The sequence below is a fragment of the Ceratotherium simum genome, chromosome 2 (genome assembly GCF_057802395.1).
Source record: "Ceratotherium simum simum isolate JZ-2026a chromosome 2, ASM5780239v1, whole genome shotgun sequence".
Classification (NCBI taxonomy): Eukaryota; Metazoa; Chordata; class Mammalia; order Perissodactyla; family Rhinocerotidae; genus Ceratotherium; species Ceratotherium simum.
The window spans coordinates 1,681,545-1,707,514 of NC_141901.1; the positions used below are offsets into that span (position 1 = coordinate 1,681,545).

The window sequence follows — 25,970 nt, forward strand, 5'->3', positions numbered from 1 at the left end:
GTGCGGTGATGGAGTGTTGAGGTTCGAAGGGGTTTGGGAACCCTTTCCTTCCAAGGGAATGGAGTGTGAAGAAGACAGGGAGATCCTGAGCTTGCGGTGGTCTTCAAACCCTGCACTGGCCCCAGGGGCAGTCTTAGGTCACCTGCACCCTGCCTTCTCCATCCCCTGCCCCCGTCCAGGGGACAGCATGCCCAGGCCCACAGCCACCCTGCACTGTGAGCACCACGGTCTCAGGCTGGAAGCGACTTTAGAGAGCACCCATTTTACAGACAAGGACACTGAGATGCAGAGATGGCACAGGGCTTGCAGCCAGTTAGTGGAAGAGCCCTCAGCCAGGCTTCTACCCCAGCCCCGGAGCCCCTCCCCCAAGCCCTTAGGGTTCTGCAAAGAAGGCAGGCAGGGCAGAGAAGCAGAGTCTGCAGCTGGGCTTTCTGGCTCCTGTGGCAACTCTGACAGGGAGCTGTGGAGCCCAGTGACCCAGGCTCACTCAAATAACTGAGAAGCAAACCCCTGAGATTCCACACTCCCCCCAGAACTCAGAAAGTCTGCCTAAGATGGGGAGTCGACGGGAAGACTGGCCCTGCCCTCCCCTCTCAGGATCACTGATGGAGGGGGCTCTGACTTGTCCTCAGTGGCCCCCACCCAGGGAACAGGTTCTCTGGAGCTCCAGGATTTAACCAAGTCTCTGAGCCCTGTCTGGGCCCGTCATCCCCTCTGGTTGGGGAGCATTGCGCATGGGACCAAGGTTATGGCTCCATCATGCACACCACATAAATGTCTACCCAGGCCCCGGGGGGCGAGGGAGTAGATGGATCCGTGAAACCCCTCCTCACTGCTGGCAAACAAGGCTGGTCCTGAGAGACTTAACACAGCTCCCGCAGGGGCTCGTTACCCCCACCCTGGCAGTGTCGGGGAGGAGCAGGGGAGAGGTGCCCCCAACTGCTAGAGGAAGATGGGGCTAATTCCCCAAACCCAGGCACGGCCCCTACATCAAGAGCTATTACTGGGTGAGCAGGCAGATGGGTTCTTCCTTCCCAATTAGTCCCTGCTTCACTTCCTGAGCAGTACCCTGCTGGCTGCAGGAGGTGGAGTGGGGGTATAGGGCGGAGCCAGACTCCCAGGGGGCCAGTGGGAGGCACTCAGCCCAGGGAAGAGCTCCTTGGTAATGGCCAAGCCCCTTCCCCTGGGGCCCTGGGAGGATGAGTGCTCGAGCAATTCTGGCCCCTCCCCAGGCCGAGGTAAAAGGACCAGACCTGCCTGGAGCTGGGAGGGGCGTCCTCAGCCCAGAGTCCTTCCCATCCCTCTGCCTCCCTAGGTCCTTTTCAGCCTCCAGCCAGACTCCCCCACTGCTGGGCTGAGGCTCCTCTCCTCCGCTCCCCACCTCTGCCCAGACGCCCACCATGGGGACACCCGCCCAGAGGAAGTCTCACCTGCTGCTGCTGCTCGCCCTGGCCCTTGTCTCCTCTCCAGGTAAGAGGGCTCCTCTAGGCTTGGAAGAGTAGCTGGGATAATTACACCGCTGTACGGTTACTATTACTTCAGTGATGACTACAGAAATTGCTGGTTCTGCATTGCTGTAGCACTTAGGTTTCTGAGGCCATTTCCTGGCTAAAATTTTCCCATTTGTGGATCTTACCTTCCCGTTGAAGTTAGGAGGAGAGGGAATTGTAGGTGAAAGAAGCGTGATCCAAAGACAGCGAGTGGCTTGCCTTGGGTCGCACAGCAAGGTTACGGCACCACCAGATCTCCACAACCTCAGCCCAGAGTCGCAGCCGCTAAGGCTGTGTGGCCCAGTGTGGGAGCCCATAGCCACGGGCCCATTAAAACTAAGATTAAATTAAATTTTAAAATTAGTTCCTCAGTTGTTCTAGCCACATTTCAAGGGCTGATAGCCACATGGGACAGCAGAGATCACAGAACATCTCCAACGTCACTTGAGGTTCTGTTGGACAGTATGCTCTGGGGTGCCCTGAATGAGGAGACAGGGATCAGTTCCGCAAAACTCGGGGCCGGCTCCTCAGGCAATGCCACAGCCTGGCAAGCAGACTAAGTGTGGATGGAACAGGCTCCAGGAGCAGACGCGGCAGGGGGGTGCCCAGGGAGGTCAAGAGGGTCTCTCGTGCGAAAGTTCTCATGCAGGGGCGCTGCGCGGTGGCAGGAGGGAGGAGGAGGCCATGGAGAAGAGGGCAGTGCAGGCCGACGCCCAGGCGAGCTGGACTTTGAGAGCGTGCCGAGAAGGAGTTGCCGGAGACGCAGCCTGTCCCCAAGCTGCAGGCATCCCTCGCTGCCCACTGTGGCTGAGGGGCCTGCTGGGACCACCACTCAGCCTCCCTGCCCTGACCCCAGCCCAGATCCACAGATGTTTCTTTTCTCCTTAAAGATCTCCATGGAGAAGCAGTACCCATCCTCCACTGTCCTTCTGGAGTTCTAGCCGCCCCAGACTCCACCTCCCCACGCCACACCCCTGCAGGCTGCAGCCAGCACGTTTTAACTTCCTCGTCCTACCAGGGAAGGACTCCACTGGCACCCTTTCAGATGTTCTCGTTATGTCCTGACTGCCTCCCAGCCCTGCAACCAAGTCAGTGAGGCTGCTGGGAAACAGGGCTGACCCTGAGGGCGAAGGAGGCCCTGCAGCCCCCCACCCCCAGGCCTAGCCCCTCTGCCACGGACCACCAGGTCGGGGGAGCTGCTGGGGTGGGGAGCCCAGGCTGCACGAGCAGGAGACCCCCAGGCAGAGAGGACAGAGGAGCGCTGCCCAGGCTCCTCAGCACTGCCTTCCCTCAGGGACCACTCAGTCCAGGACTGCATCATCTGAGGCAAGGGGTACGGGCAGCCTCCAGGGTCCTGACACCAGACAGGCAGGAAGGCCAAGGGAGAGCGGACCTGGTCTGCCACACCCCAGAGCTCCAGAGACAGGAGTGGACATCCCTTCCCTTGTTCCCACTCCTTCCAGGAAGGAGGGCCGCTCTTGGCTCTCCTTGCTAACCTACCCTGGGGATGTAGCTTTCAACTCCTGGCACCTTGTGCAAGGAAAGGCAGCAAGGATTCCCCTCCCCATCTCATCTCTCCAATCCCCTCCCTCTGCAAGTTTCCTGATGCCTGTGTCTAGGGAGCAGAGTGGCCAGGACAGGGAATCAGGAGAGAATCAGAGAGGGTGTGGGACAAGGACAGCAAGGAGGGGTGGCTTTGCCTGGGAGCGTGTGTGCGCGCGCACGTGCACGGTTGTGTGTGTGCGTGCGTGTGTGTGTGTGTGTGTAGCTTCAGAGGAAGGTGTGGGCTGAGTAAGGGTGTGTCTGTGGATGTTTGAGAGGGTGGAGATGTGAGTGAGTTGCATGGAGGTGGTGCTACAATTGGGGGCTGACGGATGTGTACAGAAAGCTTTACAGCCTGGTGCAATGGCTCTCAACCCGGCTGCCCTACAGAATGCCCATGAGGCATTTAAAAATATCTGGATTCCTCGGCCTCACTCCTAGAGATCCTGATTCAGTACCTCTGGGATGGAACAGGGCTTCTGGGGGTTCTGATGGGAAACTGAGGTCAAGAATCACTTGACACTGTGGTTAAGGACGTTTGCTGTGGGGTGAGGCTGGCCAGGGTCCAAACCCCTAGATCTGCTCCGTGCTGGATGATTTGGGGCAAATTATTCAACCTTCCTAAGTCTCAGTTTCTGCATTAGTCAAATAAGAAAATGGCAGTACCTCTCTTGTAAAGAGGTTACAAGAAGGAAATACGGAGCATGATGTCCGATAAAGAGTAAGCACTCAATAAACAGCACCTGTTTTTATCACTATGAATGCAGGGATACATATAAATAATATACATGGACATTCATAGCTGTGTGTGCATGGGAACAATGTGTGTGTAAATCAGTGTATCGACTACTGGAGTAGCTTAGGTGTGTGTTGTGTGTGATGTGCGTGTGCACGTAGGGAAGTGTGCATAGGTGACAGGTGTGGAGGTGTGCATATGTGGATACTGGGGTGAGGGTATGTACGTGGCTGAGTGTAGAGGAGAGAAAGCTTTTTCAGGAAGAAAGCAAGTCTTAAAGCATCAGTGTGCCCCAGGACCACTCAACCACCCCCCATCATCTAGACAGAGTTACTGGAAGCTGCTATTGTGCAAGGTGGTTCCCACCAGCCTGGCCTCCCCCCACCCCCTCCCGGCAGTCCCAGCTGGGGCAAGGGTCCCTACCCTCCACCACCATCATTAACTTGGGATTAAGCTGGGCTCCCCAGCCCAGAGGATGCCGCCGCCGTCTCCGAGGCCTGTGGCGACAGTGAGGGATAGCGATGGGTGGTGGGAGGGGGTGGGGGATGCCATTTCAGGGAGCCCTGTCTCCTTCCTCACTCTGAGAGCTGCTTAACAGCTGCCCTCACTCCCAGGGGTCCAGGGCTGCGCCTCAGCTGCAGCATGGGGCCCCTCCCTACCCCTGGAATAGGGCTGACAGCCAGATGCGCCGAGAAAGGAGGCACTAATTGGTTAATGGGGATCCCACCCTTCACGACCCACAAAGGAGGGCCTGAATCAGCTGCATTGAGGGGTAGGAGCCAATTAGGGGTGGCCTGGCCCCTGCTTGACACCACAAAGGCACAGTGTGCCCGCCCCACGAATCAGCAAATAGAGCCCCCTCCCCACCCCTGTGGAAGGGCAGGCGTGAAACACCACCCTCAGTGCCCTGGTGTCCCCTGCCCTGGTGAGGCCGGACAACGTGCATGAAGAGAGAGGCATCTGCCCCCGGAGCGCCAGGCATGAGAACTCCATTTGCACGTGTGACACCCACTGGCTCAGCAAATTCACAGACCAAGGTCTAGACCAGCGTGTGCCACAGACTTGCCCTGTGACCATGGGCAAGTCAGTCCCTTTTCTGGGCCTCTCTGTCTTTAATTGTCATACTGGAATTTTATAAAAATGCCCCCAAAGCAACCTGCACACCCTCCACCCACCATACAGGCCTCCTTCCCCAGCCCAGCCCCTCTCAGGGCCAGCTGACATATGCTGAGCACGTGCCCTGTGCCAGGCTGGACCCTCCCGCAGGCCCTGCAGGGTGAGTCGTGTTTTTCCTGTTTCACAGGTGGACACACGAGCCTCAGAAGGGCTCATAAGAGCTGATCAGAGGCCCAAGCCGGGGCACCTTCCGCTGGCCCGGAAGGAGCATCAGGCTCCAGGGACACACATCCTCTCTCGCCTTTCTAGCCCGTGATTCGCATGCGTCCTTCAAGGCCCATCTCATCCTGCAGATCAGCTCCTCCGAGAGGCCCCCTGACAGCCCCCGACAGGGTCACCTGCCTCCACGCTGAGGCCCTGCACCTTGACCCTGCACTGCTGTTGTGGCTCTCACTACCTTGTACTATCGGTTTTCTGTCCCCTCCCTGGACTGCAGGCTCCTTGAGGAAGAGGGTCTGTGTCTTATTCATTTTTGCAACATAGTCTCTAGCCCAGTGCCAGGTGTACAGCAGGTGCTCAATACCTGAGTGTAGGATGGGTGAGTGACTGAACGAACTTGACCAGATGGGGCCTGCCCAATCTATTGAAATTTAAATTGTAATTAATTAAAATTAAATAAAATTAAAAATTTTGTTCCTCAGCCGCGCTAGCCACATTTCAAGGGCTTGTTAGCTAGTGGCTAGTGGCTACTGTACTGGACAGTGCAGAAAAGGGAACTTTTCCATCAGAGCAGAAAGTTCTGTTGGACAGCACTGCCCTAGAGGCCGGGCCGCAGCTGCCCCAGGCCCTGAGGCCTCTGGTGGTGTCCCCCATCTGCAGCTCGGAGCTCGGCCCGGGGATCCCCAGCCACGTTTGGGCCCGTCTTTGAAGACCAGCCGCTCGGTCTGCTATTCCCAGAGGAGTCCACAGAGGAGAAGGTGACGCTGGCATGCCGCGCCCGGGCCAGCCCTCCTGCCACCTACAGGTAAGACCTCCCCCACCAGTGGGTGCCAGGAGGCCTGGGCCGCCGTTATGTTTTCCCTCGCGTCAGCCCTGTCGCCAGGCTGGGTCCAGCCGGGCAGGACTCGGGAGGGTCCCTCCTCCGCCCCTGCTGCAGGTGGAAGATGAATGGCACCGAGATGAAGCTGGAGGCAGGTTCCCGCCACCAGCTGGTGGGAGGCAACCTGGTCATCATGAACCCCTCCAAGGCACAGGATGCCGGCGTCTACCAGTGCCTGGCCTCCAACCCAGTGGGCACCGTCGTCAGCAGGGAGGCTGTCCTCCGCTTCGGCTGTGAGACCCATGGGGTGCCAGGACACTTTGGGGGAGGGGAAGAGAGGGGCTGGAGAAAGTGTCCAGAAAGGGCAGGTGACTACTTCCCACAGGGAGGGGCCCCAGCCTTGGAGGACGGTGCCTGAGTGCCCGGTCTTCACCCCAGTTCTGCAGGAGTTCTCCAAGGAGGAGCGAGACCCCGTGAAGACCCACGAAGGCTGGGGTGTGATGTTGCCCTGTAACCCACCAGCCCACTATCCAGGTGAGTTGGGACCGGGCCACAGGTAGAGAGCGGGCACGGGTGGGGCTTCCAGCCGCTCAGCAGAGGAGGGACTGTGAGTGAGCCTTGGAAGCACTGACCCCCGTCCCTAACTCTAAATGATCTTGTGTGTCCTTCATTGGGCTGTCATTTTCCAGCTCTGTGCCCTGCCTCCCCGCTTCAGACTGGGTGGTCCCTGAGGGCAGAGGCTGCTTCCCCATCAGACAGCACCCCCCCCGAGGGCCGGAATAAAGTCGCATCTTCTCTCTAGGTCTCCCCTCAGCCCCAGTTCAGAGCATAGGAGGATCTCAGGAAAGGGTCTACAGATCCCTGCCAGCATGTTTGGGTCCCACCCAGAGTGGCCCCATTAGCCCAGCACCCCCTGGTTTCTTCAAACTCCCCACATCCTAGGCTTGTCCTACCGCTGGCTCCTCAACGAGTTCCCCAACTTCATCCCGACGGACGGGCGTCACTTTGTGTCCCAGACCACGGGGAACCTGTACATTGCCCGGACCAATGCCTCGGACCTGGGCAACTACTCTTGCCTGGCCACCAGCCACATGGACTTCTCCACCAAGAGCGTCTTCAGCAAGTTCGCTCAGCTCAACCTAGCTGCCGAAGGTCAGAGTCACAGATATGGCGGGAAGGAGGGAGCTGGGCGTTAGGAAAGAGGTTTTTCCCACGGAGGTTGTGAAGAGCTCTCGGGGCATAGGGTCTGGGGCCTGGACGTCTGGGTCTTCCTGCTCCCACCCCAGGCCCCCAAGGGGAAAGGGAGTCAAGACAGAATCGGCTCAGGGTAGTGCTGAGATCCAAAGCACGGGAGCACCTGACCTGGATCACTGGCATCTGATCTGCAAAACCCCTCTCTCCACAGATACCAGGCTGTTTGCACCCAGCATCAAGGCCCGGTTCCCAGCAGAGACCTACGCGCTGGTGGGCCAGCAGGTCACCCTGGAGTGCTTCGCCTTTGGGAAGTAGGTGGTGGAGGAGGGAAGGAGCAGGCCAGGGCATTGCCTCTCAGAGCCCCTCAGGGGCATGGGTGACCTCAGGGAGAGGGCAGGCAGGGTCAGCGCTCAATCATCCAGGTGCCCCTCACAGGGTCTAGCAGAGTGCTGGACCCACAGCGGGTAGTGACCACCACTCCCTGAGCACTAACTCTTGGGGGAGGCATCACGCATGCCAAGTGACACATGTTGGGTCACTCGGTCCCCCCAGCAATGCATGACAGGCTCAGACAGCTTATGCAACACCCCAGGCTGAAGGCAGATAGCACAGTGTACAGACCCCAACCCAGCCTGCCTGGTTCAAATCCCAGCTCTGTCACTTGCTGGCTAGGAGATGTTGAGTAAACTATTTAACTCTCTGTGCCTCAGTTTTCATATTTGTACATGGTGATAATAGTACCTACCTCACAGGGTTGTTATGAGGATTAAGTGAGTTAATACCTGTAAAGTGCTTAGAACAGTGCCTGGCATTCGGTGAATGTTCTATGGATGCTAACCGTTACCTCCTAAAAGATGACAATAGAAATCTTGCTCTCCCAGAAGAAGGATTCCCAGGAGCAGGGCTAAGCAGATAGCGAGTACTTCATAAATGTCTGTAGAGTGGATGAAAGAGCGTGGTTTGTACACCGGTCCCCTCTTCCCTCAAATGCCCCCTGCGGTTACCCAGGATGCCCCTGCTTTGTGAAAAGTTATTGGGCTTCCAGAAAACCCACATTTAAAGCACATGGAAGGGTAATATATTAACTCTTTAGGACTCACTGACACCTCAGTCCATGTTAGCACACAGATTACTAACAACTGAAGACCCTTTGGGGATTAGAGGCAAGGCCCGGTTGGGGAGAGAGGAGGGGGACCCATAAAGACCCAGGTCACAGGCTCTGCCAAGGAGGGCAAGCCCAGAAGCGGCGGGGTGGCCAGCGCGGGGTGGGGTGGGGAGGGTAAGCCAGCCTCAGAGTTTGGACCACACAGAAGACCAGCCTCATCAGGGTCACGATTGTTGCAAGGAGAAGAGAGGAGGGGAGCCCCACTTCCTGCCCATTCCCTGCCTGTGCTCAGAGCCACCTGGGAGAGGCCCCTCCCTCCCTCCTTGCCTCTCTCCCTCTGTGCCTTCCCAGGCCTGGGGTCCCCTGCCCTCCTCCCCATCCCCACCTGCCCAGCATCTCTGTGAGGAGCTGTAGGCACAGGGGAGTCTGCCTAGCTCAGCCCACCTCTTCTGGCTTTGTCTTCTCTGCCAGCCCTGTCCCTCGGATCAAGTGGCGCAAAGTGGATGGCTCCTTGTCCCCACAGTGGGCCACAGCGGAGCCCACCCTGCAGATCCCCAGCGTCAGCTTTGAGGACGAGGGCACCTACGAGTGTGAGGCAGAGAACTCCAAGGGACGTGACACGGTCCAGGGCCGCATCATTGTGCAGGGTACAGACCTGGGGACACCCTCTCCCCATGCCTTTGCCCCATCCCTGGAGGCAGACCCCAAAGTCAGGGAGGAGACTGCGAAGCCCCTTGCTTCAGCCTTCTTGCCCCAGGATGCACTGGATGTGGGGCCAGAAGAGGCTAACGCTGTGGCCAGCTCAGAGCTCCAGTCGGGGTTGCAGAAAGCACACGGAAGGCTTTACAATGACTTAAGCCACTAAAACAGCCACTGGCACAGGCACAAATTGCCCACTTTCTGGAGCCTGCTTCTCCCTAACCCTGTCCCGGAGTGCTGCTGGCACCCTCTGCTGTCTAGAACAGGAACTGCAGTCCTGCCCTTCCGGCCCCTTTAAGGAGCTGGAGGTCCTCCCAGCTCGTCTCCAGCTTTTCTTTCTCTTGCTCCCCACAGCTCAGCCAGAGTGGCTCAAGGTGATCTCAGACACGGAGGCTGACATTGGCTCCAACCTTCGGTGGGGCTGCGCAGCTGCCGGCAAGCCCCGGCCCGCAGTGCGCTGGCTGCGGAACGGGGAGCCCCTGGTCTCTGGGGTAGGAGACTTGGGGCTTCCTCCCATATGCCACTGTCCTCTGCTCACCTGGTTCCCTCACCCCTCAGACTCCCCCTGCACCACTGGCAGGCCCTCTGGGCCTGGCACCCTGGGTGCCATAGTGTGGTTTAGGTGCTTTTTTCCATTCCAGAGTCACAAGGCCACAGGCTGGTCGACTGGATAGAGTCCCAACTGGAGGGTCCAGAGACCTAGGCCCAGGCACCACTCAGCCACAGAAACACTACGTGGTCCTGAATGGGGCTCCTCGCCCCTCTGGCTTCAGTGTGCTGCTGTGCGGGGAGGTCTGGGGAGTCTCCGAGTCCTAGGATTCCAGGCAGCCCTGAGATAGGACTGGGCATATGAGTCCCCTCCTGGGGGGAGTGGCAGCCTCAGTACCCCCTGCACCCAGTCCAGTTTGCCCCTTCAGCCTGGTCCTCCGGTGGCCCTGATCCCCCTGCCCGACCTGGGCCGGGCTCCTCTCCACAGAGCCGGGTAGAGGTGCTGGCCGGGGACCTGCGGTTCTCCAAGCTGAGCCTGGAGGACTCGGGCATGTACCAGTGTGTGGCAGAGAACAAGCATGGCACCATCTACGCCAGCGCTGAGCTGGTCGTGCAAGGTAAGGGGCCCGGGGAGGCAGGAGCAGCCCCGGGGCACAAAGCGGCCTTTCGTTCTGCGCTGCAGCGTTTCCAAACACACAAACGCATCCTCGGGGTTTCCCTTAGTTTCCTGACAGCTTCCGAGTGCAACTCAGGGATTTGAGAAGGGAGATGAGACACTAGGTGGAGAACTCCCTGAGGACAGCGTCTCTGGCTTGTTCCATGTCCGGCACAGACAAAGTAAATGTTTGCTGCAGTGAAAAAAGGTGGCAGAAGTCACTGGAAAACAGAACTATTAGATTTGTGTTTAACCCAGCCCCTTCAGCGATGTGACCTTTGGAAAGTTACTTAATCTCTCTGTGTCTCAGTCTCTTGATTTAAAATGTGGGCGATGAGAGTCCTGCCCTCACACGGCTGTTGTGAGGACTAGAGGAGACGACAGAGGGAAAGGATAAGGATCCGCTCACCACATCACGTGTGCCCAGGAAAGGCCCACGCCGGCTGGTACTTTTCGTTGTGTGACAAGCTTGTGGAGCCGCAGTTTCCTCATCTGTGAAATGGACACAACGACACCTACCTCATTGTAGTGAGGCTTAACTAAGACTCATTCATTCATTCATTCAACCAATATTCATTCAACACCTCCTCCTAAGGAGTGAACACGAAAGATAAAGGCTCTGCCTTCAAGTATCTTACAATCCAGTGGAGAGAGGGAGGCAAAGAAACACAAAATCAAGTAATTAAATAAGATAATTTCAGACAGCTTATTACAAAAAATACAGTATAAAGAAAATCCAGTTGAGTGATGGGGTCAGGTGGGCAGCTAGACAAGGACGATCAGGGAAGACCTCTCTGAGGAAGTCACATTTGGGATGTGACCTGAGTGTTAAGAAGGAGCCAGCCATGTGAAGGTCTATGGGATTTCCAAGCAAATGTAGGGCAAGTGCAAAGGTCCTGAGGCAGGAAAAAGCATGGCATCTTCAAAGGACAAAAAATGGCCCAGGTGATTGGAGCGTAATGAGTGGGAGAGAGTGGAGTGAGATGTGATTGGAGAGGAGAGGACTTAGTTGTGATCCCTTACGAGCACTGGACTTCATTCTGAGTGCCTGATTTCCATTTTGAAAAAGATATTCCTGACTGCTGGGTGGAGAAGAGACTGTAGAAAGAAAGTGCAGAAATAGGAAGACCTATCAGGGGGCTTTTCGAGAGTCCAGCAGGAGATGTGGTGGCTTGGACCAGCATGGTGGCAGTGAGGTGGTGTGGAGGGGCTGGCTCCTGGATGCATGCTGGACGTGGTGCTGCTCGGAGTCACTCAGGGACTGGCCGTGCAGGGTCCCTCAGATGCTCAGTACGGAGCCAGGTGACGTCTCAATCAAGGGCACCAGGTACTGTTGCGATTCCCTGGGTGACTGTGAGACGTTCCCCTTTCCTTCCAGCACTGGCCCCCGACTTCAGGCTGAATCCCGTCAGGCGTCTGATCCCGGCGGCCCGCGGGGGAGAGGTTGTTATCCCCTGTCAGCCCCGGGCAGCTCCCAAGGCCGTGGTGCTCTGGAGCAAAGGCACTGAGATTCTGGTCAACAGCAGCAGGTACAACCCGCACTCCACCTGAGCAAGTCCTGCTCCCTTTCATTCTCCTTGGAGGCGAGTCCCCTTCCCAGGACTACAGTGTGTCCTTGGGCTGGCTAGATCTGCTCTGTCCTCGCTACAGAGTGACTGTAACCCCGGATGGCACCTTGATCATAAGAAACATCAGTCGGTCAGATGAAGGCAAATACACCTGCTTTGCTGAGAATTTCATGGGCAAAGCTAACAGCACAGGCGTCCTGTCTGTGCGAGGTAAGGGCTGTGGTCCAGCTGAGGTTGGTGGGCTTGGCCACCATGGGGTGTCATCCCTCCTTGCCATCCTGCTCTTGTGTTCCCACATTCCTCCTAGCTTGGCTTTGAGGCTACCTCAGGATTTGGTTTCACTTGGGACCACCACCTCGCCCCATCCAGAATCTAGTCCTGCCCCGCTCCCACGCATTCGTGGGGCGGCAGAGACGTCAGGCTGCTGTTGGCCACGCTGCCTCTTCTCCTTCCTGGGCTTAGGACAAACCGTCTCATCTGCCCTGCTGCCCCTGCCTGGGCCTATTCCTCCCCCAACCACCCAGGGCCTTGTTTTTCTTGGCAGATGGGACCAAGATCACGCTAGCCCCATCGAGTGCCGACATCAACTTGGGAGACAACCTGACCTTGCAGTGCCATGCCTCCCACGACCCCACCATGGACCTCACCTTCATCTGGACCCTGGACGACTTCCCCATCGACTTCGATAAGCCCGGGGGTCACTACCGGAGGGCCAGTGTGGTAAGGCCTGAGACCAGAGCACCCAGGGCCCCTCTCTACTCTGGATAAGACAGGGGACCCAAGATATCTTAACCATCATCCCACCCCCCAAAGCCTTTCCCCATTCCCTCAGGAATGCCATGCATGGCAAGCTCCTCCTTGGATTCAGCAGTTCCCTGGATCCCACCTGAAGTCCATGCACTTAGGAGAGGGCGAGGGACAAACCTGGAATTCTGGGTACCCCGCAAGACTCACTGCCCACTACTATTCTTGTTGTCCTGCCCCCCAGTGCAATGACGTCACTGACTTGGACCACCGTTGACTGTCTTCTGTGACAAACTTGTTCAGTCCCCGGTGGTACTAAGTGGGGGGAGCTGATCCCTCCCATTGAACAGACAGGAACACTGAGAGGCAGCGGGGGCCGCGGACATAATGGAGCAGGGCTCTGAGCCCGCCTTGTGTCTCATGGCTCACTGCACTAGGCAGAGCCGCTTCCTCTGACCTGCCCTTCCTGTCCCCTGTGTGCAGAAGGAGACGGTTGGGGATCTGACCATCCTGAACGCCCAGCTGCGCCACGGTGGGAAGTACACATGTGTGGCTCAGACGGTGGTGGACAGTGCGTCCAAGGAAGCCACGGTCCTGGTCCGAGGTGATGAGGTTTCCCACCCCCATCCCACCCCGACTCCTTCAGAGCCCAGCTGGGCTATTCTGACCTTCACTCCCTAACTGCCCCCTCACCCTGCAAGCTGCAGGGAAGGGCTTCTGGCATAAGTCCACTGAGCTGAACTTATCTCGTGGTTCTTCGCAGGTCCTAAATGAATAGGGTATTCTCCCTCCAAAGCCAAAATTTTAAAACTCCACTCCCAAACACATCCCAAGACTGAAGAACTTTGCTGAGGCCAGAAGTTTTCAGAGTCTACTGCTGGAAAGCTATACACATCCCTCTGAGGGCCTCTGTGACCCTTCCAGGCTTGGACACATCCCTCCCACCTCACAACCCCCCATTTGCTACCCACTGCCCCCATTTCTTGCCCTCCCACCCGGGTGTGTTTGCTGCGCCCTCTGCTGCCCCTTCTTGGTACTGCATCAGCCCAAGCCAGCCTGGAGGAGGTTGGCTCAAATTTGACGCTGCCCCATTCTGACCCACTGTGCTCCAACCTCTTGGTGCAGGCCCGCCGGGTCCCCCGGGAGGCGTGGTGGTGAGGAACATCGGTGACACCACTGTCCAGCTCAGCTGGAGCCGTGGCTTCGACAACCACAGTCCCATTGCCAAGTACAGCCTGCAAGCTCGCACTCCACCTGCAGGGAAGTGGAAGCAGGTTCGGACCAGTAAGTGTGAGGCCCCACCCGAGTCAGTACTGATAAGGCCTGGGTATGTGCCGGGGTGGAGGGTCAGAGGTCCGAGTGTGGGACTGAGCCCGGAGCTTCAAAGAGGGACAAGCTTAGGCCCTCGGTCTGCAGGAAGCTCCCAGGCCAGCTGGGGAGATGGTGATCACAGGGCAGCAGGAGAGTGGGGACCGAGTTGGAGGAAGAGGCACTCAGTCTGTGCCCTTGAAGCTTTGGCAGGACTACAGCTGGGGCAATGAAAGCATCCCGACGGGGTAGGGTGCACACGGCACCGGCAAAGGCTGAAGGCGGGAAGTCGACTGGTTTTCAGATCCTTTCTGAACAAGGCACTGAGCTCTTAGTATACGGGAGGCACCACAATGGGTGGGGTACAAAGAGGCGACCCAGGCCCAGTCCCTGTCCTTTCCATCCAGACCAATAAATGTAGGCCAGGACACTGACTCCCTGCTGCCTTGCAGATCCCGCCAACATCGAGGGCAACACCGAGACCGCCCAGGTGCTGGGCCTCACACCCTGGATGGACTACGAGTTCCGTGTCTTAGCCAGCAACATCCTGGGCACTGGGGAGCCCAGTGGGCCCTCCAGCAAAATCCGGACCCAGGAAGCAGGTCAGAGTCCTGGGTGTCCCAGAGAGAAGTAACATCAAGGCACAGACCCTAGCTTCCTTAAAGGGAACCCCAAGTTCCAGCCCTGCTCGCCAGGCTTCAGACTCTCTAACAAAGCAGCTCCGAAAGGAACACAGTCACGGCAGGCCTCTGCACTGCACAACACAGTATGCCCTGGCCACAGCCTGCCAGGGCTGCAAGAACCATCCAGTCCAAACCCCTCGCTTAAAAAATGGGCCAACCGTACAACTGCATGTGAATCCACAATGATCTCAAAACAGAAATTGTGTGTGTGTGTGTGTGTGTGTGTGTGTGTGTGTATGTATGAGGAAGATCAGCCCTGGGCTAACATCTGTGGCCAATCCTTCTGTTTTTGCTGAAGAAGACTGGCCCTGGGCTACCATCCGTGCCCATCTTCCTCCACTTTATACATGGGACGCCTGCCACAGCATGGCTTTTTTTTTTGGCCGGGGAGGGGAGATCAGCCCTGAGCTAACATCCGATGTCAATCCTCCTTTTTTTTTTTTTCCTGAGGAAGATTGGCCCTGGGCTAACATCCGTGCCCATCTTCCTCTACTTTATATGGGACACCGCCACAGCATGGCTTGACAAGCAGTGCATCGGTGCACACACGGGATCTGAACCTGCGAACCCTGGGCTGCTGCAGCAGAGAGTGCACGCTTAACTGCTTGCGCCACCCTGCTGGCCCCACAGCAGGGCTTGATAAGCGGTGCGCAGGTCTGCACCTGGGATCCAAACCTGTGAACCCCGGGCCACCGAAGCAGAGTGTGCACACTTAACCACTACGCCACTGGGCCGGCCCCCTCAAAACAAAAATTTTAATTTAAAAAAATAGAAAAACCAAAGTGTGGAGAAGGGGTCACACTGGCCAAGCCTGGACTTGAACCCAGGACCATAGGGTGGTGGGCGGATGGATGTCCCCTCTGGAAGGGCATGAGCTGCAGAAATCAGCTCATGAGGAAGACATGTGTGTGTATGTGTGCACGTGTGTGCACGTGTGCTGTGCAGGGGGTGGAAGCAGCAATATCTCCAAGTCCTTCCTTAGATGGCTTCTTGGGGAGCAGGAGGAATGGATAATCTGCCCAGGACCTCCCTGAAGGGCATGTGGGTGTCAGAACCTGAGTGGGGAAGGAAGGGGAGGTGAGAACCCAGGAGACGGGGTGGCACATGCCCCGGCCAGCATCTGCTGAGAGGCCCTGCCCACCCTCTGAGCCTTTCACAGGGGAGACTCAGAACAAAGGCCCCGGGAGCCTGAGACCGGCAGCGTGGAATTAAGACCTTGCCTCCCCTTCCCTGCCCACTAGGCTTGCCCCGCTGGAGTTGTAGTGAGGTTCAGCCGTCTGGTGATCTCTTAAAGATTTTATTTATTTTTATTTTGTCCCCCCAAAGCCCCAGTAGATAGTTGTATGTCATAGCTGTACATCCTTCTAGTTGCTGTATGTGGGACGCAGCCTCAGCATCGCTGGAGAAGCGGTGCATCAGTGCGCGCCCGGGATCCGAACCCAGGCTGCCAGCAGCAGAGCGCACGCACTTAACCGCTAAGCCATGGGGCCTGCCCCTGGTGATCTCTTAAACATGGTTTCCTATATGTCCCGGGCTGAATCTCTGGGCTCTTTCTGTAATCGTTCAACATTTTTAAGTGGTACCTCTCCTGAGTAAGGAATTCCAGAAGGAGCACTTTCTTTGACTGAACTTCTTGGAGAGTCAGAATGAGGAGTGGTCTCCTTCATTTTAGTATCCCGAGAGTTGATGAGCACAAAGACAGCTATGAGGCAGAGGAAAGATGATGGGCTTTGAAATCAGAGTTCAAATTCGAGCTGTGCCATTTATTAGCTGTGTGACTTTAGGCAAGTCACTTAACAGCTCTGGGCTTAGTCTTTCCACCCTTTTCAGAGTGATAATGACGCCCTCCTCACAGGATCAAATGGGCAATGTGTTTATGTGCCCCTTGCAAATTATCAGCTATCGTCACCAGAACCAAGTGAGAAGTCTCCAGCTGCTGGATTCTCTGCAGAAAGATTTTGACCCTCAGCCAAGTTACCCTCTGCCAAGCTTCGTGATCTAATTAAACGCATTCTTGTTTTAATATCAGTCTTGTTGAATTCTAGAGACAATTAGGAAATTAAATCTGCCGCAAAAAGAAAAAAAAAAATAAAAAACCCTGCAACCCACAGGAAATGCTTTTTGCATTAATTGCAGTCTGGATTATTTATTCCCCTTAATGTAAAGCAAAATGGAGTTGGTCTCTGTTATTTAGTTTAAACCAACAGGAGAAAGAGGACACTATCCTTTACGGAGTATCTACTATCTATGTATATCTGCTAGCCACTGTCTGGTTTAATTTTATTCTTCTTCTAGCCCTTTGAGAGAAACCTTATCTGCATCTTATGGAGAGGGGAATCAGAGGCTCAGAGAGGTTAAGGAACTCGCCTAGGGAAACACAGCTAGTAAGTGGCAGAGGAGGGATTTCACCTCAGGTCTGCCTAACTGCAGAGCCCACGTCCAGAGGTACTGTTGGAGGATAACACCAGGGCCCATTTGAAGGGGTGTCCCCGTCCTAGGATGCTTTACAGGCACAGGCTTGGGACTTCTGTTCCTTCACTGTGCATTAACAAGCCTCATCTGTGTCCCTTGGCTCTGACAGCCCCCTCAGTGGCACCCTCAGGACTCAGCGGAGGTGGTGGAGCCCCCGGAGAGCTCATCGTCAACTGGACGGTAAGCTGCAGGGACAGAGGCAGAAATACACCTCCAGCTCTCGGGGGGGCAGGGGGGACACGGGACAGACACGACACGACAAGTCCTGGCCCCCAGCCCCCATCCTGACTTATCTCTGGGCTGGAGCAGCATGCAGAGGACCCAGGCGGAGCTACTACACAGCCCCCACTCAAGAGCAGACAGCGTCCTTCCCCCGACACCCCTGCCCTTGCACCCATGCAGGACAAAACCACTGCAGGCACACGCGTCCTGGGCAGCCCCTCTGGGGGAGGCTGGATGGGGCTGGAGGATGGGTAGGGAATGCACCCTCAGCCCTTGGCCCATGCCACGCTCTTGCCCCTCAGCCTGTGTCTCGGGAGTACCAGAACGGAGACGGCTTCGGCTACCTGCTGTCCTTCCGCAGGCAGGGCAGTGCTGGCTGGCAGACCGCCCGGGTGCCCGGCGCCGACGCCCAGTACTTCGTCTACAGCAACGACAGCGTCCGGCCCTACACGCCCTTTGAGGTCAAGATCCGCAGCTACAACCGCCGTGGGGACGGGCCCGAGAGCCTCACTGCGCTGGTGTACTCGGCTGAGGAAGGTGGGCCGCCCCTGGGCCCACCACGCGTCCCTACCGCAGCGACTTGTCTGTGCTCCTCACACCCCTGCTCAGTTCCACCATAGTGGGGGAGAGGACACCCGGGTCCTAAGCCACTGGCTACCTTGTCTGCCCCTCAGGCCTGGGGCACGGAGGAGAGAGGATGTCTGGGAATACAAGTGGGCCTGGGGGATGCTCTGAGACCTCCCCCCTGACTTCATCCTGGACCTGGACTCTCTCCCGTCCTAAGCAAGGGTTGTCCGGGTTGGCAGCAGCTCTGTAGGACACAGGGAGGCCCTGGGAACCCAAACCCATACTTTTTTGGTCCCCAGAGCCCAGGGTGGCCCCTACCAAGGTCTGGGCCAAGGGGGTCTCATCCTCAGAGATGAACGTGACCTGGGAACCCGTGCAGCAGAACATGAATGGTATTCTCCTGGGGTACGAGGTGAGTACTGACTGGGGGCCTGGGAGAGGAAGGGATGCTGGGGCCTCAAGGCTAGGTAGGGGTGCCTCACAGCTCATTAACCTTTCCTCCTGGGATCACTGATTCACTGACTTGGCAAACAGCGCCCAGTGTATGCAGCACTGTGGACAACCTTACTTAGCTAAGACCCTAAGGCTGCTGCCCAGTGGAGAAGACTGACCAGCAGACAGCCTTGAAGTAAATGCTTGGCTAGAGCCCCACTGGAAGCTGCAGGAGCCCCCGGGGGTGTGGGGGGGAGAGGAGTGGGTTCTAGAAGGTACAGGAGCCCCAGGAGGAGGAGGAGCAGGTTCTGGAAACTCGGGAGCTGGGGGTGGGGGGGGCGGGGAGTAGGTTCTGGAAGCCACGGGAGCCCCCGGGGGAGGAGGAGTGGGTTCTGGAAGCGGCATGGCCTCCCACTCTCATGTCAGAGCCTGGTTAGCCTGCCACCCTCAGAGAATACCAGAGAGCAGTCCTGTCCCCAGTGGGGGGGCCCTGGGCCCATCAGTGACTCCACACTGGGGTACTGTGGATTAGCTGGAGAGAGAGAGGGAGCAAGAGGAAGGGAAAGAAGGAAAAGCAAGAAATGTCATTGCCCGAGGGAGAATCATCAGTGGGGACTAGTGAGGTTGTAAATTCCATTCCAGGAGAGTCAGCTCTGGGCTTAAGCACAATAGTGAGGCAAGCCCCAGTGAGGAGATAACTCAAACTCTCCCCTTGATTTGGAAGCATATTTAGCAGGTCTTAATATTAAAATGGGTTTGCATTTGTTGGACAGCCAGCATAAGTCTGCTGGGGGTCCAGGGACTGATTTGCTGGTACAAATAGGCATCTCCTATCCTTTAGCGGAGCCTCACTGGATGCCCTCAGTTAATAGGGTTGGCTTCCAGCAGGCCACCACCAGGTTGAGTCTGTGCCCGCCCCCTGCCCATGGAGCACCTGCCCACTCACTCGCTCCCTCCTTCAGCCCAGTATTGAGCACTTCCTTGGACTGGGCACTCGGCAGGGCATCAAGAAGGCAGCAGCGACTCACACTGACTTGTCCTTGCTGTCTTGGAGCTCATGGTCTGGTGTCCAGGTTCTGAGACCTGAGACTGAGTCACAAGGACCAGAGTGAGCAGCAGAGGAACAGAACGTCGGTGGTCAGGGCCAGGGTCAGGGTAGCCCTGAGGTCCTGGGTTTGACCACTGACCCTAGGGTACCCCTCCCCCTTCAGATCCGCTACTGGAAAGCTGGGGACAAGGAAGCTGCCGCTGACCGAGTGAGGACAGCAGGGCTAGATACCAGTGCCCGAGTCACTGGCCTGCACCCCAGCACCAAGTACCACGTGACGGTGCGGGCCTACAACCGGGCAGGCACTGGGCCGGCCAGCCCTCCCGCCAATGCCACCACCATGAAGCCCCGTGAGTCTGTCCGCCTGGGGTTGGGGGAGGTGTTCGGGGAGGAGGGGAGTGCCTCTGGGTTCACTCTTTCCCCAGCGGTAAGACAAATGCTCTGGCCCATAAGCCCTGGACTGGACAAAACAAGGCAGCGAGCCTAATGAAAATAAGGGAGTGGAATTCATGGCCTCTTGAAGTGCCTCTCTCTTCTCCAACCTTCGGATTTCATGGGGTGTGTTTCTTAGGCAGCTGTGACAGGATGCTCTGGGTGTAATGCCGTGGGCAGACCTGTAGACAAAGGCTGGCTAAAGGCAAGGGGTGGGTGGTGAGGAAGCATTTGGAAGTCTCCCCAACTTTCTCCCTCCTCCGGCAGCTCCACGGAGACCTCCTGGCAACATCTCCTGGACTTTCTCAAGTTCCAATCTTAGTATTAAGTGGGACCCTGTGGTCCCCTTCCGAAATGAGTCTGCAGTCACTGGCTATAAGGTAAGCAAGGGATCAATCAGGCAGTAAGCAGTGAGGAGCAGGCCAGCATCTCCAGTGAACACAAGGGAGCTGCCTTTATAGCAAGAGGGATCTGAGTTAGACACAAGCACAGAGTCTGTGATGGTGAGAGGCACGAAATACATGAATGGCTCTCCAGGTAGCTTGGAGAAGCGACTATAAAATGGGCAGATGGTGTCACTGCAAAAAGGCAGGGTTCATGGGGCAGTGATGGACTGGGTGAAGTCTGGGGGTCCTGTGAGCCTAATGAGTCTGCAGAAACAGTTCAGCTGCTTGCAAGCTTTCCTACCACCAATGAGGAACTTGTTAAGAGCCCGGGCAATGGAAAACGAGGGGTGAGGAGGCAGGACCTCGAGGGCCCGGAACTGTAGGGGTTCCTCCCACGGCCTAGAGCTGGGGAAGAGAGAAGGATCGGCCCTGGGGTCAGTGAACTCCATCTTGCTAACTTCTTTCCCACAGATGCTGTACCAGAATGACTTACACCCAACTCCCACCCTTCACCTCACCAGCAAGAACTGGATAGAAATTGCAGTTCCTGAAGACATCGGCCATGCCCTGGTGCAGATTCGGACCACAGGGCCTGGAGGGGATGGGATCCCAGCAGAAGTCCACATTGTGAGGAATGGAGGTGCTGCCTTCCTTCACCTCGTCCCCCAGGAGTGTCAGGGGCCACCCACATGCACGATGAAGGAATCATTTCCACCCAAGACAACCCCAAACCAGCCAGACCCCAGGGGGAATGGGGAAGGCAGGCAGGGACCTTGGACTGCCCTTGGCCCCGCTCCTCCCCGACTCCCCAAACATCCCTGAGGGCCGGGAGGTGGGTATGCTCTTTTCAGGGGGTACAGGGTCGAGGGGAGGCTGAGGACCAGCAAAATCGAAGGTCAGAGCAGGGCTGAGAAGACCTCCCAGTCCTACAGTCCTAAAACTGCCCTCTGTGAGTCTCCCTAGGAAGGGTCTGGATCCTGTCCTGAGGGAGGGGCGGGGCCGGGCGGGTCCCAGGCTCAGCTGACTCAGCCCCCATTTCTGCCTGCTGGTTCCAGGCACAAGCATGATGGTGGAGAACTCGGCAGGTTGCCCAGCCCCACATGCCGGCACCATCCTCTCCCACTCTGTGGCGATGCTGATCCTCATAGGCTACCTGGAGCTCTGATCTCGGCGCCCCTCCCTCTCCACCACAGCTGGACACCCACCTCCGATGGACACAGCCAGCTGGCCCCGGTCCCTTCCTGATGCCGAGGTGGCCCATTCTGTGCCTGAGAATGGCTGGTTTTAAATACCCACTTTAAATAGTGCCCTTTTCGTAGGAGGTAGGATATTTCACATTCGGCCACAGGATAGAACCCATGAGAGGATTTTTTTTCTTTAAATCAGGAGGCACCAAGCAGTAACTTCCATGATGATACTGAACCCTATGGGCCCTCTAGGGTGCCCAGATGGAAGGAACAGGCCTCTAGGAAGAAGGGGGTTTTCAACATGGATCTGCACATCCGCAGATGGCGCTCTGGGACCGCAGATGGACTCTACCCCTGAGAGCAGAGTCCTAGGCCCGGCAGGAACACTGGACACGAATGGGCTGCAGTAGACGCCATAAACATCAACATTCTCCATCTAAGGAGAGGGCCGAACCCTGGGACCAAGGACTCTCCTACTTCCTCCTCTTGAGGGACAGCACAGCTGAACCCTGACACCCTCGATGACTCCCTGGAGGCCCTGCACCTGCCCAGGAGGCTGAGAACCAGCGCCCTGATATCTGAGGCCAGGAGCCTGAGCCTCATCAGCTTTGGGGGTGACACTCCAAACTGCTGGAGGTGGGAGCTAAAAAGCGTGGACGCCTGGTGGAAAGGGCCACCAGACTTGGCCCGAGGCACAGTCACAATCCAGGTGATATTGCCTTCTTAGCCAACACTGCCAACCCAACCTTGTTACACCACAGTAACAGACGCCACTACAGGAGGCTGGGTGACTAAAGGGCTTGTCTTGGGGAGGTCCCCCACCCCACCAAGACCCACCCTGCACAGACCCTCCAGGGTTTGGGCAGGAGACAGGAGATGGGGGTCGCGCTCCCACCCTCTTCCTCCAGCTTGGCCTTCAGGCCCCAGGACTCCACTCTCCCAGCACTGACTCACTCAAGTCTCAGAGAGCAACGTGGCACTAACCCTGAGTCTTGGAGTCAAGAGTCTTCTGAGAAGGGCAGAGGATCAATGTGGCCCTGCCTGCTCCCAGGAATACCTTGCACTACCTGGTGAGACCTGTCCCCAGGCTGCCTCGGACTGCTCTTGTGCACTCCCAGAAGAAACCAAGGTTAATAAATGGGACGTCCTATCTTGCGCTCTGCGTATGTTACCAGTCACAGAACCTCAGAGCTGGAAGAGGCTTTAGAGCTCAACTTGTCCAAGCCCCTCACTTTCTAGAGGAGGAGACTGAGGTCCAAAGGGTTAGGGACTTCCCAAGGTCGCACAGCCTGTCAGTGACAGGGCTAGGATAAGAACTCAGTCTCCTATCTTCCTGTCCCTGGCTCTTTGTCTATCCAGAGGAAGGGGCAGTGCTGAATGGCTACGGCCTGGATAAGGAGATGGTTAGGAAGGGCAGTGGGCTATGAAAACTCTGCTTCAAGATGTTCAGGTGGGGATCATGGGGTGATCGGCATGCCTGGGTCCCAGCCCAAGGCCTGGGCAGACTCCAGGAGACACCCAGTCCTTCTTTGCCTTCTGAGCCCAACGCTTGCTGTTGCTTCAATATGCAGGGCTGGCTTGAAGCCCCCTGTTCCCCTCACCCTTGCTCCAAGAAGAGGCCAAGGAAGGACAGGGATTCCCCAAATCCAGGCAGCAGTGGCGACACAAGCAGGAAACCCCAAAGCCTGTGCCCTGACAGGTGGCCCTTCACCCCCAGGAGCAGCAGGACAGGCATCCAGGCCCCCTGAGCCTGGTTTCTACAGTTTACAGTTAGAGCTCTATTTTGTTATGCTTTTTTAAACTTTTAAGTCCTGCTCTATTTTCCTGGGCAGGTTTATGTTGATGTTTACCCACTACAATTTTTTAAAAATGTAAGCTCACACCCCTTCTCCCCGCCACCGCTGCCCCCACCACCTGCCCCCACCCAGGACTGCTTCCCTGGAGGCATGTGATCAAATCCTCCTCACCTGCTCCCATCCATCCCCCACACAAGGTGCTGGAGGCTCAGCTCAGCTATGCTCCCATTACAGCGACCCCAAAACTTGCCCTAACATCCATCCTGGTCCCCCAGGGCTGTGATTTGGCCTTGCCCAGTTCTATCAGCAAGGGAATGCTGAAAGTAAGAAACCTCCTTCCAAAGTTGACCTGATTCTTTCCCCGCTGCCTTGGGCTGTGGCAGGGCAGCAGGGGGACAGGTCTCTAGATGCCGGCCGAGGGATGAGCTGGGCTGGCACAGGACCCCTGACCAGTGCAGCTGGAGGCTGCAGTCTCTAAGCTTGCTTGAGGCAAAAGATATTCCCAACTAAGTGTCTTAGTTCTAATGAGGCCCATTAGCAAAGGGGAGGAAGGCAGACCTGCTGGGAAGCCCCAGAAGGGTTTTTAACTAGGAAAACTCAGCCCCAGGAAAACCTAACCACTGTGCAGGTACAACTTGCTTTGGAGACGGAGAACTACACTAGAAAGGATGTTCCTGCAGCCTGAGACTTCAGGTAGAGTCCTGACTAGGTTTACTAAGCGAGTAGGTGACCTGAGGACACACAAGCTTATAAAATCGAATAGCCTCTTGTTGGGGCAGCCTGTGCAGGAGCCGCATGAGAGCAGACGAGTCAGACGGTTTCTCAGAGGCCCTTCCTGTCCAAGGGGCCTCGAGTTTTCATCTTCTCTGCTCAGTTGGGCTGAGGGAGTTGAGAGTGGGGCTGGCCCCTATTGCGGTCATGACTTGATTCTGGATCTCTCCTCCCCCACACACTAAGCCCCAGAGGCAAGGGGGACAGCCACCAACAAGTACTTTACCCCACAGCCTAGTAGGCAATAAGTGCCTTGAGGACTAAGGACAGAGACAGCTGACAGACACCACTGTGGGGCCCTCAGCTCTCCAGATGAAGCCTCGGGGCTCAGCAAGGTCAGGTTATCTACTTTCATCCAGGGCATCAAATGATCCAGATGGTGCCAGGGAACAGGAGGGCCATGGGGTGGGGGGGTCTTTTTCTTTTGATAAAATAAAGAGACTGAGGTCAGACATCAAAAGAACTTCTGCAATGAGACCCTGGAATAAGTGAGGGGCTTCTTCCGTTTTTAGGGACCTTTGAGGAATTTTGACAGCTGTTGCTCTGGGGTCTAGGTTAGGTGAAGACTGGAGGGGTGGGGAGATGCTGTAAGGGTCCTTCCAGGACTGTGATCCTTAGAATCAAAGGTGCTGAGCAAAGGAGGCATCTAGGGGCGCCTGTCTGCTGTGGCCCTGCGGCACAGGGGAGGGATGCAGTCACCGTGGGCATTCTGTTCCCCGCACACACTGCCTCTTGGCAGTCCCAGGAGCCACCTAGTCCACACTCTGGACAAGAGCCAAGCTGGCTAAGGATGTCTGACTCTCTCCCTCTTCCCCCTCTAGAGGACTTGTCTCTTCCAGGTCTCAGAATGTGACTGCCCACTGGCTCTTCTGTGTCAGAGGGAGAGCAGTATCTTCAAACCTGGGTTTGAGCCCAGGTGTGATGCCCTGTTTCCCTGGGTCAGACCTCACCTGGGCTTCGTCCTGGGGATGAACAAGGTTGCCAGAGAGGCTCCTGGAGTGGTGTGAGGGATTAGACAGGCATTTTTAAGGGACTTCAAAGAGTTCCATGGAAAGAGGTACCTGGTAGCTGTACATATGGTCACAGGCTTTGGGAAGGCAGAACAATAAAGAGAAACTGGAGAAGAAAATAATGGGTCAGAGAGGGGTACCCAGAGCCCCTGGAAGCCTAGCACCCTTAGGGTGCAGCGGCCTTGGCCCCCAGACTCCAACTTACCCACCCATCCAGGGCCTGCAGAGCTTAGAAAAGCTCACAGCTGGGCAAAGCCTGGGGCTTTGTCGGACTACTGACTTGACTGTTTTTGTTAAAATGGAACCACTCCCACTGGACTATTGTTTGTCTCTCTTACACTTCTTGTAACGGTCGTTATTTATTGACTTGGTAGCAGGCAGTTCTTAAATAAAGATGGTTTCTCAACCTGCTGAGGCAGCTGGCCGCACTGTGGGTGTTTGATCCTCAGGCTAAACCAGACCTCCTGTCCGGCTCTCTAACCCCAGGCCTTGATCCAGTTCATCTTCACCCTCCACAGCCAGCTCTGAGGAAGTCACAACATACAGTCCACATTGCTCCATTCAGTCCTGGGAGGGGAAAATTAAGCCAAGAGACTTACAGGCAGGCCTAAGCAGAGCACAAGCAGGCATTCTGCTGGACTGAGCTGGCTCTACCTGACACTGCAGTCAACAGTGCTCGTGTGATGCACTGCTTCCAAGTTCCCTGAGTTTAAGACATTTGAGGCACTGACTCAATGGTACCCAATGGAAGTCCTCTCCCTGCGGAGACATAGTGACATCACCTCCACCCCCCACTTGCCCCCCGCTGCCCCCAGGAAAAGGTGCCTCTAGTCTCTGCTCACAGCAACCAAAATAATTTTTCTCATCACATCTTCCAGTTGCAACATTCTCTCACGCATTCAACAAACACTTATCAGACTTCCATTACATCTGGGACGTGTGCAGCAACACACTTACGTGGCCTTGCAAGTGTTCAGTTCTTCCAGTGCAAAGCAGGTAGCGCTCCACGCTCACTGCGCCCACAGCCTTCGTCAGGGAAGAGGGGGACGAAGGCAAGCAGAGGCCCACTACTCAGTGCTTAGCTCTGTGCCCAGGGCCTGTTCAGCAGGAGAAGCCCAGGCTGACAGCAAGCCGCCAAGAGCCAGCACGGGCAGCAGGATGATACCACCACAGGCTCATCCCTTCCACTTTGCTCCCAAAGGGGCTGCTGGGAGCACTGGCCACTCTAGAACCCAAATTTTAGTCCAGTCAGCATCTCCTTGACCCTCCACGGGCAGAT

At 56.6% G+C, this 25,970-nt stretch overlaps 1 protein-coding gene across 3 annotated transcripts; it reads left to right on the forward strand.

The window, feature by feature from the left end:
- The first annotated feature begins 1,323 nt into the window (after positions 1–1,323).
- Positions 1,324–24,084, forward strand: CNTN2 (contactin 2). 3 transcript variants are annotated; one of them, XM_004425126.3, is made up of 22 exons: positions 1,324–1,470; positions 5,764–5,908; positions 6,041–6,216; positions 6,362–6,457; positions 6,866–7,075; positions 7,329–7,428; positions 8,694–8,869; positions 9,276–9,412; positions 9,898–10,027; positions 11,444–11,594; positions 11,716–11,843; positions 12,178–12,353; positions 12,861–12,981; positions 13,503–13,661; positions 14,138–14,287; positions 16,950–17,020; positions 17,365–17,599; positions 17,929–18,041; positions 19,273–19,459; positions 19,809–19,921; positions 20,399–20,567; positions 20,983–24,084. In XM_004425126.3, exons 1-22 carry the CDS (start codon positions 1,401–1,403, stop codon positions 21,090–21,092), a joined length of 3,123 nt encoding a protein of 1,040 aa, XP_004425183.1. In that variant the 5' UTR covers positions 1,324–1,400; the 3' UTR covers positions 21,093–24,084. The 3 variants fall into 3 exon arrangements, with proteins under 3 accessions (XP_004425183.1, XP_087293163.1, XP_087293176.1); XM_087437037.1 differs by lacking the exon at positions 20,983–24,084 and having other exon boundaries at positions 20,399–20,901; XM_087437050.1 differs by lacking the exons at positions 1,324–1,470; positions 6,041–6,216; positions 20,983–24,084 and having other exon boundaries at positions 20,399–20,901.
- The last annotated feature ends 1,886 nt before the right edge of the window (positions 24,085–25,970 follow it).

Coding starts and splice junctions, on each gene's coding strand:
- CNTN2 (XM_087437037.1), top strand. CDS start 1,401: ATGGGGACACCCGCCCAGAGGAAGTCTCACCTGCTGCTGCTGCTCGCC. Junction 1,471..5,763: donor GGCCCTTGTCTCCTCTCCAG/GTAAGAGGGCTC, acceptor CCCCATCTGCAG/CTCGGAGCTCGGCCCGGGGA. Junction 7,429..8,693: donor GAGTGCTTCGCCTTTGGGAA/GTAGGTGGTGGA, acceptor CTTCTCTGCCAG/CCCTGTCCCTCGGATCAAGT.